This window comes from Paramormyrops kingsleyae, chromosome 14 (genome assembly GCF_048594095.1).
Source record: "Paramormyrops kingsleyae isolate MSU_618 chromosome 14, PKINGS_0.4, whole genome shotgun sequence".
Classification (NCBI taxonomy): Eukaryota; Metazoa; Chordata; class Actinopteri; order Osteoglossiformes; family Mormyridae; genus Paramormyrops; species Paramormyrops kingsleyae.
In genome coordinates, this window is record NC_132810.1 from 27,520,312 (window position 1) to 27,532,579 (window position 12,268).

Consider the following 12,268-nt stretch of genomic DNA (forward strand, 5'->3'; position numbering starts at 1 on the left):
TTATTTTGCATTACACTTATTTATGTTTTATGCATTTTTGAAAACACATCTAAAATTGCTTTTTGTGTTTCACTTGGTGATACAGGTGGAATGACATTAACAGCATGAATCACAATAAGTCATTTTTTACATTAGACTTAGTCAACAAAGAGGACACGGTTCAGTTTCAGACAGTAAGTTTCTGATCTTTTTATTGGGAGTGACTGTTTTTAAACAAAAATTTGGCACCAAGAGTTTTCAATCTACAATTAATTGATTGCATTTTTTTCTGTTTCACAGGAAGACATGGAAACATCAAAATATGTTTGTCGAATGTGTCTTAGCCGACAGAAGTTTTATAAGATGAATGAAGGCTGTCTGTAAGTTTCCTCTTCACTGCATAAACCTGTCACACTGCTATTACTTTTAGGCCGCTGTACTTTTTCTGCATTCTCGCCTCTCTTATTCGCACAAGTCTTTGCTTCTTATTATAATCTCTCTAACAGGCATCTACCATGTTTTTTTACAGTCATAGTTATTGAAAAAATAACCAGAGCCAAATTCTACAGTTGATATACATCTGACTTAAATTACTCAGCCATACCACCTGCAGTTCTGACTAGGTAATCCATCTGAAGCTAAGCAGGTTTGGGCCTGGCTAGTACTTGGATGGTAGACCAACTAGGAAAGCTGGGTTGCTGCTGAAAGAGGTGCTGGTGTGGCCAACAGGTTAGCCCATCCTATGGTCCGTGTGGATCCCAATTCCCCATTGCAGTGATGGGGACACTGCTGTAGTGGCATCACAAATAAGCCAGATGGTGAGACATAAAGCTAATGTCCTGATTATCTGAGGTCATAAAAGATCCCTGAGCACCTTTTGAAAGTAGGTGTGGTACCCTGATGTCCTGGCTAAAATTGCACAATGTGGCCCTTTCAAATCTGGTCTCCTAATCATCCAATATATCTAACTGGTGAGTTCTGTCCTGCCCCCTCACCACTTTAGCTATTGTGTGGTGAGCATACTGGCACAGAATGGCTGCCGTCACATCCAGGTGGGTGTTACATAGTGGTGATGGTTGAAGTGCTTGCCCAATTGTTCTGTAAAGCGCTTTGGGTTTGTTGAAAAGCGCTATATAAATGTAACGTTCATTGATCCATTTTTAATTTTTGAGGCTTATCAATCATTCTGAAGTAATTTTTCCTGCAGACAATTTATGAAAATGATAAAATATATAATGAATATATTACAATACACTCATTATAAAATGTAATTATTCTACATTTGTTGAATAATAGGGCTGCACAGGTGCTCAGGGGTTATCAATGGGGCAGCTCTCGAGTGTGTTCTTTGAATTCTGTCCCTTCTCTTTGTGAGTTTATATAATCTCCCTGTGTTTTACAGGTTTTCTGTCACATAGCTCTTCTCCACCAATGCGGTGTTGGTGTCATGGCCGAGCTAGTGCCTAATTTGGAACTGGTTCCATGCTTTTCCACTGCCAATTACCTTGTGCCGTACCTGAGAAACTGGTTCTGGCCTAAACATTGACTTGGGACGGGGTTACAATGCGCTGTAAAGTTCAGCAGAGCCACATTTGTTATTTCCAGAAGTTGATGTTTTGTTTGATTTAGTGTTTGCTAAAACAGAAATTAAAGTAGAGCTAGAGAAGGTAGGCTACATTCATACAGTAGTATGGAGCAAATTATTAACAAATTATAAAAAGACTAACTAAAACAAAGAGCTCTTTAAAGCAGAGCGGGATGGAAAAAGTGAAAAAATGCCTCACTGTTCTGTGTTTGTTGTTGGTAACAAACCTTCAAATTGCGATTGTAACACATTTCCTTACAGGTTCACACAGTCAAAACTTGGTGCTTTCCCTCCTGAATATATGTTTGAGATGGTGATGTGTAGTCAAATGACTCGGGGGAAACTGAAGTTTTGAATGAACAGTGTCCAACTGAATCCAGGGACTGTTATGTCCTATGAATGGCTGGTTCAGAGAGAACCCCAAACCATTGCCGAAGCATAACTTCTGTGCAACCTCAAAATCTACACAGCAAAAATTCAGCAAATAGTTATTTATAAATATTAATTAGTAAAGCTTTGTAGTGTAGCTAGGTAGTGTTTTCTATAAAAGAATGTTTCACCTAATGTTAACTTAAGAATCAGGGCTTAAGTTAGTATTAGGCTAAACATTTTCCAACAAAAAACATTACTTAATGAATTCAGAAATGTTACATGGCCATTGTTGTGTCTGGTATGTAAATTCTTCTATGTGTGCTTTGTAAATGTTGTTTTTAACCAGTGGAAATGTAGACTGGTTCTCAGATCATGCCACTTAAGTACCATCTTAGAACTAGCTCCCTATCAGCATCAGCACTGGCATGTTACTAGTCGAAATCAAGTAACAGCCTAATGACATGCAGTTAGGCACTTTGGCTTCTTAAATGACCAATAATACATGTATGTGTATGCCTTGCATGTCAAAGGTGTTTTCCTACTTTCCTACTGTCTCTGTGCTTCCTGGGATAGACTCATGGTCAGATGTTAACTAACGTGTTGGTCCAAGAAAAATAAATGAAATGATTTTAATTAAATGCTAGTGCATGAAAGGTAGTATCAGCCCATCAGGGTAAGTGATAAATATTTAGAGACGTATATTATCCATATCACCTTGTAAGATAGTGATTGTGGCCAAAAGGTCGGCAGTTTAATTTCCTGATTTTTACTATAGAAAATGGATGAAAATTATGTGAAATTATATATTTAAAAATTACAAAATATCCCAAAAAATTTTGAGCAAAAATAATAACATTAGTTATACCTGGCCATTTTTTGATAATATAGCTTTGGATTAAGAGAAGTCAGCTGAGGTAGTTCTTAGGAGCTTTTCTATGCATGTCCCGCTGGACAGAGCCCCAGGACAGTCTCCAGACATGCTGAAGGGATTACATCTCTTAAATGGCTCAGGAATTCTCTGGGGATCTCACAAAACAAGGTGAAGACTGTGACTCTCACTGGGAGAAGTTGTATCATGATGGTGATATTATGATATGTATAATTATCAGGGGACATTTCTTTAACACATGTGAAACACTGGATCTCCAAAAATAAAATAAATGTAACATATCTTTTTCATGCCAATGTATCATGACAACGACCAGTGCAGCAAGGCAAGGCATGTTTATTTATATAGCACAATTCAGACTCAAGGAAATTCAAAGTGCATTACAAAGGCAGAAGAGTACATTTAAATAAGACATTAAAATCACATTTAAGAGATAAAAAAATAAAAATAAATAATAAAAAAAATTTTAAACCTAAAAGGCAAATAAACCGCTAACTGAAAAGAAGTTATATTGTAGTGGTATTGTATGACTTAACTGATTTAATTTATTGAGAAGCAGCAGCAAACAGTAATGTTTTAATCCCTGATTTAATTGACAATTTTAACAAACCTCAGGTCTTCAAGAAGTTTGTTCCACTGACGGGGAGCATAGAAACTGAACACTGCTTCACTTTTCTTGGTGTTGATTCTGTGAACGCTGAGTAAACCTTTTCCAGATGACCTCAGGGGTCTAACACATTTCCTTACAGGTTCACACAATCAAAACTTGATGCTTCCTTGACAGGGGTCAAGTAAATCAGAAATGTATTTTGGCCCGAGTCAAGTTAGTGTTTTCTACACAAGTAATAATATTTTAAATTCAATCCTGTGATGCACAAGAAGCCAATGCAGTGACTTAAGGACCGATGTGATATGCTGTACTCTCTTGGTGTTAGTGAGGACTATGGCAGCAGAATTCTGGATGAGCTGTACTGTATTTTACTATCTGATTGATTTTTTGCCAAAACCTGCGAACAGTTACAATAGTCTAGCCTGCTAAAAATAAATGCATGAACAAGCTTTTTCTGTATTTTTTTAGACAGAAATCCTTTAATTCTTGCTATGTTTTTGAGACGTCAGTAGGCTGATTTTGTAATTGTCTTTATGTGCCTGTTGAAATTAAGGTCCAAGTTCAGAACTACACCAAGATTTCTAGTTTGATTTGTACGTTTTAGTGTCATAGATTCAAGTTGAGCAATGACTTTCAGTTTTTCTTTTTTGGGTGCAAATATGTGTTAATTTGAGCAGGGCAGTGGGCAGAGCCATGGATCTCTTCTGCGTTTAGTGCAGTTGCAGATTCCGTTGTGTTTCTTGTACATGTCGCCCCTACTACTGGCAAAGTCACACGCAGCTTATGTTAGCTATTTATTTACAGCTTCCTATTTTTTCTCTCTGACTCATACATATTACATAAATAAATATTAAAAAATAAATTATAAAACGACATGGTATTCAATAATGCTAAGTTTAATAGTATTAAACGCATTGTCTGACCAAGTCTGTGGCTGGCAAATAAGTGGAGTCGGATTAAGAACATAAGAACTATACAAACAAGAGGAGGCCATTCGGCCCATCGAGCTCGCTTGGGGAGAACTTAACTAATAGCTCAGAGTCGTTAAAATCTTATCTAGCTCTGATTTAAAGGAACCCAAGGATTCAGCTTGCACTACGTTATCAGGAAGACTATTCCATACTCTGACTACACACTGTGTAAAGAAGTGCTTCCTTAAATCCAGTTTGAAATGTTCTCCCGCTAATTTCCACCTATGGCCACGAGTTCTTGTATTTGAACTAATGCTGAAGTAACTATTCGGTTGAACAGCATCCAAACCTGTTAGAATCTTATAGACCTGGATCATGTCCCCCCTCAGTCTCCTTTGCTTGAGGCTGAACAGATTTAGCTCAACTAACCTTTCCTCGTATGACATTCCTCTAAGACCAGGAATCATTCTTGTGGCCCTACGCTGCACCTTTTCTAAGGCCGCAATATCCTTTTTAAGATATGGTGACCAAACCTGCACACAATATTCTAGGTGAGGTCTCACCAAGGAATTGTATAATCTTAGCATTACCTCCCTTGACTTAAACTCCACACACCTGGAGATATACCCCAACATCCTATTGGCCTTTTTTATTGCTTCCCCGCACTGGCGAGAATGAGACATGGAAGCATCAACATACACACCACGGTCTTTCTCATAATCAGCTACCTTTATTTCAGTAGGTCCCATAAAATACCTGTACTTTATATTTCTGCTCCCTACATGGAGTACCTTACATTTGTCTATGTTAAATTTCATCTGCCAGGTGTCAGCCCAGTCACTAATTAAATTAAGATCCCGCTGTAGCTGCTGAGCCGCTAGTTCAGTATCTGCTACACCATCCACCTTGGTGTCATCTGCAAATTTCACCAGTTTACTGTATATATTGGTGTCTATATCATTTATGTAAATTAGGAACAATAGTGGTCCTAAAATCCCCTGACGTTGTCAGGCATGCATGCAAGCACGTGGGGGACAGACTGACTACTGAGTACCATTTTGAGTTGAGTTTCAGCAAAATGGACTAGCCTCCCACTAAACATTGGACGTCGGATAGGCGTGCAGATCATGTCTATATTAGGTCCGTCAGTCCATGACCAATTCTGGACATCTATACAACGTCCAAACTAGGTCCACAATTTGAACGTCCATCCATGACCCAACTTGCACGTCAATATGACATTCAACATTTGAACGTAATTTTTTTGACGTTATTTGGACGACTATGACAGGTGCAGGAAATATAGTTTTATTTACAAATATCAACATTGTTGTTATCAACATAATAAATGTGAATACAGATGATTATTTCGAAACAAACATGATTTATTATGCCAATGCGTACGTATTTTATGTGCATTTGCGCTGATATGACAATAAATTATATCGTGCATTGTTTTTTATGTTCGTTCTGAAAACCATGTGAAAACTGAGTAGTGCAGAGCAGCTGTAACAGTTTTATCCACGTCCCTCGCGGACACTTTTGTGCACATGCAGAACGCGGGATTTCAAAATCTGGCAGCAGCTTGATGCCCAGTCGAACAAATTAACATCCAGCTTGGTAAACCAGGTTAATGCTAAATTATGTTTTTTACTTTTCATGATACTTTTCTCTGTACTGTTCTGTTGTGTACACTGTAGCACCGGCGGGGCTCATGTCCCAGCATGCCCCGCGTGCAGTTGTAAATAGCCATTGTTGTGTTGTTGCTGTTATTGTTAATTAATAGGTAATTCCTTATTGTTGCACATGTGTTTACATGTGTCTTGTGTGTACCCGGTCTGATCCTCGTGTGTAATTAGCTTACATAAATGTCCCACCGTGGATGCGTCTTACAGTTCGTTGTCTGACAACTTTGTGTTTCTTACATATAATTATGTTTGGTGCTTTTTGGGTGCCTGAGGTAATCCTTGTACGGATTATTTGTTGAGTGGATGTTCCCCGGCAGAGTAGTCTTCGTGTTTCTCTGCTCGCGATACCTCCATCTGCCCGTCGCAGCAATACATTATTTAAATTTAAGTTTTCATTGAAAGCATGGTGAAATTGTTCATTTATATATGAATTTAGTCGAGACACGACATACACAATGTCTAAAATTAGTCTGCTTTTGGTATTATAAGACGTCCACAACGACCACATTTGGACTATAAATAGCCCATACATGGAGGTCCCACGGCCGTCAATACTAGACGTTCATTAGACGTCAAAAAAAGACGTCGCCTGGCGTTACAAAACAACCCCTTCAGTGGACCAAAATTGGACGTCCAAAAACGACATATTAAAGATGTCATTCCGACGTCACTATGCGCAGTGGGCTGCTGTATAATTTTTTCACTTTGATTTTCGTCTTTGATTGTCTTTCGTCTTTGAATTGAGCCTTCTGTAGGCTGATCATTTTCATTTCCATCAAACGATGTGGCATCCTTTCGTTCCTAACACATTACCCAGTCCATATCAGTATAGATATCCAGTAGGGGTGTGCAAAGCAGCCGGTATTTGTATCTGTATTTGTATTTGTTGAGGGGGGAAAAGTATTTGTATTTGTATTCGTATTCGAGTAAAATTCAAAATAGGCGTAAAAATCCAGTTTTTTTGCGTTGCACTCCTAATTTACGCTATAGTGTAAGTATTCTTTAATTATATCTATTATAATAATTATGGATATGCAGAAGACAGAGTAACTTAAACGTACCATATAACTCCTACAAGTGCATACAATTCGTCACAACTACACAAGCATTGTTTTAACCTTTTTAACCAAACGTTAACGTTACTCTGTCAACAGCCTAGCTATTGTCTAAATTACCGAGCTAACAGAGCTACGTAAACAGAGCGAACATGAGAGCACCTGACTGCAGACGTCAATAATGCAGCGTAATGGAATAATCTCCCGATCAAACTCTGCTTCCCGAAAGTTATAAGCTGCCTCCGGAACCCAGTTAAGGTACAAAAATCTATTCAACAAAAATAGTGATACAGTTAAGTCCATCCTCTGATGGCTACTTCCAGCAGGATAATGCACCATGTCACAAAGCTCGAATCATTTCAAATTGGTTTCTTGAACATGACAATGAGTTCACTGTACTACAATGGCCCCAACAGTCATCAGATCTCAACCCAATAGAGCATCTTCGGGATGTGGTGGAACGGGAGCTTCGTGCCCTGGATGTGCATCCCACAAATCTCCATCAACTGCAAGATGCTATCCTATCAATATGGGCCAACATTTCTAAAGAATGCTTTCAGCACCTTGTTGAATCAAGGCCACGTAGAATTAAGGCAGTTCTGAAGGCGAAAGGGGGTCAAACACCATATTAGTATGGTGTTCCTAATAATCCTTTAGGTGAGTGTAAATATGGAAAGCGATAAATATGGTGCAGTGACTATTATTGACGCTCTGGGGACGAGGGCATCGTCGACCGCGTATCTTTCTCGTGTATTTCAATCTCGCTGAAATCATTATGTAGAATCATGAAAAAAAACACTGACTAAATCTAATTATCTTTCTTCTTTTCAAAACTTCCATTGTCGGAAGTATAAAAGTTTTTAAAATTAGGTTAAATAGGCAAAAAAGCAAATCGTGTCACCTTTCTTTGTTCTACTTGTATCGGGAGCGTGTAGGACCGCTCTCAGCTGAAGATCGCTATTCACGTTCTAAATACGCTGCGTTTGAATCAGCGACCACGTGATTGCAGGCACACAGGCTTAGCCCACTGAGCCATGAACACAGGTATGAGATTTGCTGCTGAAAGTGGCAACACTGGCGCAAAGCTTCAGCGGCAGAGACATATCCGTGTGCTATATTGTAGCCGATCAGTGTAAACACTACCCAGACATGTGCCCTTGTTTATTTCGGTCACAATGGGCGTATTCACATATTTCTTCACCCAATACTAACTGTCGGATTATCATGTTATTATCATGCGAATAGCGCGATTTGCAAGTGGGTGGGTGATCAGAGCCGCTTCGAGACGCAGACGCTTAAGTCAGTCACTCTTGTTCTTTCTATTCGTATCACGAAGCTGTAAAAATATATTTAGTTTCTACCTATATATATTTGAAAAGTAGACCGTCCAAGGTTTCTGAGAGTTTTTAAAATGTGTATATGACAAAAACTCGCAGAGTTATTTAAACGGTTTTGCGAAATTTCTGTCAGATCCCGCCGGCGGGACCGCCGACCCCAGGGAGCCCATCCTCCAGGGGCCGGCAGGGAGAGTCAAATACAGTAAAATTTGAAACACAAACTGGGAGCAGGGGGGAGATGACAGCCGGTGCCAATGCTCCCTCCAATCGCCAGGCAACCAGAAGGCAGGCAGCGGGTCATACATGGAAGATGGTCATGCATAAAAGATAACGGCAAGCTGGATACAGTACACGGACGTCATTGGTAGTGGCGACGTCACATGTTGCAGGGTGTGCTGGACATCTTGATAGATTGAGGTCTCCAGGCAGCACCCCCCAGGAGGAGTAGGGGAAATAAAATATGCAATTAGTCAAAGTAGGGGATACTATAGGCAGTGCTACAAGTTAGATGAGTGCAATTTGGAGTGCAATGTGCAAACCCTGGCAGATACTGTATGGCTATGGCAGCATAAGTAGGAGGGAGAGGCAAGTGGGAATGCAGGCATGGGGAGTCCCTGAAATGTCAGCACTCCAATCCCACAAGCGATGTGAAACTAAAGTGACAGCACTGTCAATTCAGTTTATCCAAAGCCAATGGCACCGATCCCCACCCAGCTCTACACCTCACACTATAGGTCTAACTGGGAGATGAGGAGTTAGCTAGAGCTAGAACTAGTGTCCCTATAAGCTAAACTAAACAGGTGTGTTTTTAGTCTAGACTTCAATATTGAGAGTGAGCCTGAAATCCGCACATCCGGTGGAAGACCATTCCACAGCTGAGGAGCTCTATAGGAGAAAGCTCTGCAGCCTGCCGTAGCTCTTTCTACCCTAGGTACTAACAGATATCCCGCGCCTTGAGAACGAAGCAAGCGTGGGGGGTTGTATGAGGTCAGCAGGTCACTAAGGTATTCTGGTGCAAGGCCATTCAGTGCTTTATAGGTTAACAGCAGTATTTTATAGTCAATCCGAGACTTAACTGGTAACCAATGAAGGGAGGATAAGACCGGTGTTATGTGATCAAATTTTTTTGTGTTTGTGAGAACTCTGCCTGCTGCATTCTGTACCAGCTGAAGTTTATATAAGGATCGAGACGGGCAACCAGAAAGGAGGGCATTACAGTAGTCCAGTCTGGAAGTTACAAAGGCATGTATTAATTTTTCTGCATCACGAAGTGAGAGCATCTTACGTTCTGTAGATGATAAAACGCAGTTCTAGTAATACTTCTTATGTGAGCATCAAAACATACATTTGAATCAACTAGAAGACCAAGATTTCTAACCACTGTGTTAGGTTGTGTAGGAAGGCCACTAATGCTGAGGTGGTGAAACTTATTTCTTGCAGCCTTGGGACCAATTACCAATATAACTTCTGTTTTTTCTGTGTTTAACATTAGGATTTTTTTTGTCATCCAGCACCGGATATCTAATAAACAGTCTTCTAACCTAGATAGGAGTGATGTATCATCAGGGTTAACAGGGTTCTGCATAACTATGAAACCCAACACCATGATTTCTAATAATGTTACCAAGAGGTAGCATGTATAGGGTAAACAGTACATAAGAACATAAGAACATAAGAACTATACAAACGAGAGGAGGCCATTCGGCCCATCGAGCTCGCTTGGGGAGAACTTAACTAATAGCTCAGAGTTGTTAAAATCTTATCTAGCTCTGATTTAAAGGAACCCAAGGATTCAGCTTGCACTACGTTATCAGGAAGACTATTCCATACTCTGACTACACGCTGTGTAAAGAAGTGCTTCCTTAAATCCAGTTTGAAATGTTCTCCCGCTAATTTCCACCTATGGCCACGAGTTCTTGTATTTGAACTAATGCTGAAGTAACTATTCGGTTGAACAGCATCCAAACCTGTTAGAATCTTATAGACCTGGATCATGTCCCCCCTCAGTCTCCTTTGCTTGAGGCTGAACAGATTTAGCTCAAATAACCTTTCCTCGTATGACATTCCTCTAAGACCAGGAATCATTCTTGTGGCCCTACGCTGCACCTTTTCTAAGGCCGCTATGTCCTTTTTAAGATATGGTGACCAAACCTGTACACAATATTCTAGGTGAGGTCTCACCAAGGAATTGTATAATCTTAGCATTACCTCCCTTGACTTAAACTCCACACACCTGGAGATGTACCCCAACATCCTATTGGCCTTTTTTATTGCTTCCCCACACTGGCGAGAATGAGACATGGAAGCATCAACATACACACCAAGGTCTTTCTCATAATCAGCTACCTTTATTTCAGTAGGTCCCATAAAATACCTGTACTTTATATTTCTGCTCCCTACATGGAGTACCTTACATTTGTCTATGTTAAATTTCATCTGCCAGGTGTCAGCCCAGTCACTAATTAAATTAAGATCCCGCTGTAGCTGCTGAGCCGCTAGTTCAGTATCTGCTACACCACCCACCTTGGTGTCATCTGCAAATTTCACCAGTTTACTGTATATATTGGTGTCTATATCATTTATGTAAATTAGGAACAAAAGTGGTCCTAAAATTGAACCCTGCGGTACCCCACTATGAACGCAGGCCCACTGTGACATCGAGCCTCTTATAACTACTCGCTGCTTCCTATCCGTTAACCAGTTATCAATCCAAGTCGCTACAGTTCCTAAAATACCTGTCGCTTTGAGTTTAAGTGAGAGCCTCTTGTGGGGAACAACATCAAAAGCCTTTTGGAAATCTAAATAGATGACATCATAGGCCTTCTTATCATCAACTTCCTGAGTAGCTTCCTCAAAAAACTCCAACAGATTTGTTAAACAGGATCTACCTCTCCTAAATCCATGCTATATATGCTGTGAGCATATATATTTTCTGCAGTAGTGGGCTCAGTACTGATCCCTGTGGGACACCATATGTGACTTTGGTGGCCTTGGATGATTTGATGTTCACATGGGCATACTGATAGCGATCAGTTAAATATGAGCGGAACCAAGAGAGTGCTGTCCCCGTAATGCCAACTAGAGCTTCTAACCGGTCCAAGAGGATATTATGGTCCACAGTATCGAATGCTGTAGTTAAATCTAGTAATACCAACAGAGATATACAGCCACGGTTAGAAGCCGTCAAGTAAATCATTCATTACTTTGACTAGAGCAGTTTCTGTGCTATGGTTTGGTCTAAAGCCAGACTGATATAATTCATTTGTATTATTTTTTTGTAGGAAAGAGGACAACTGATGAACTACAACCTTTTCCATGATCTTTGAAATGAAAGGAAGATTTGAGATAGGTCTATAGTTTCCTAAAACACTAGGTTCAAGATTTGGTTTCTTTAGGACGGGTCTAATAACAGCCATTTTATAAGGTTTTGGAACATATCCAAGCTTAAGAGATGAGTTTAACACATTTAACAGGGTATTGCTAATCTGCGGTGCAATATCCTTGAAGAATTTTGTAGGAATTGGGTCTACGAGGCTAGTAGAGGATTTACAGGAGGAAATTAAGCTCAAGAGTTCTGAGTGTTTCATAGGAATGAAAGATTCAAAGGTCTCATTATTGGTAGGCATAAGACTAGCAGGAGGCTGGCAGCCGTAGGTAGCTAAGGACATGCACTGGATGGTCTGTCTAATCTTAGTTATTTTACCATTAAAAAACATATTAAAGTCATTACTCTTAAGAGCTTGCAGGACTTGCGAGTTTAATGAAGAATTCTGTGTTAACCTAGCCACGGATTCAAATAGGAATTTTGGATTGGTTTTGTTCCTGTCTGTTAATCTGGAGAG

At 39.9% G+C, this 12,268-nt stretch overlaps 1 protein-coding gene across 7 annotated transcripts in view; it reads left to right on the forward strand.

The window, feature by feature from the left end:
* Nucleotides 1-12,268, forward strand: part of ptpn21 (protein tyrosine phosphatase non-receptor type 21) — a 76,733-nt gene that overhangs the window by 23,381 nt on the left and 41,084 nt on the right. For all 7 annotated transcript variants that reach the window (XM_023793862.2, XM_023793864.2, XM_023793861.2 and 4 more), the window contains 2 exons: nucleotides 86-173; nucleotides 280-359. In XM_023793862.2, the coding sequence (XP_023649630.2) occupies nucleotides 86-173; nucleotides 280-359 (168 nt within the window). The remainder of the gene's footprint in view (nucleotides 1-85; nucleotides 174-279; nucleotides 360-12,268) is intronic.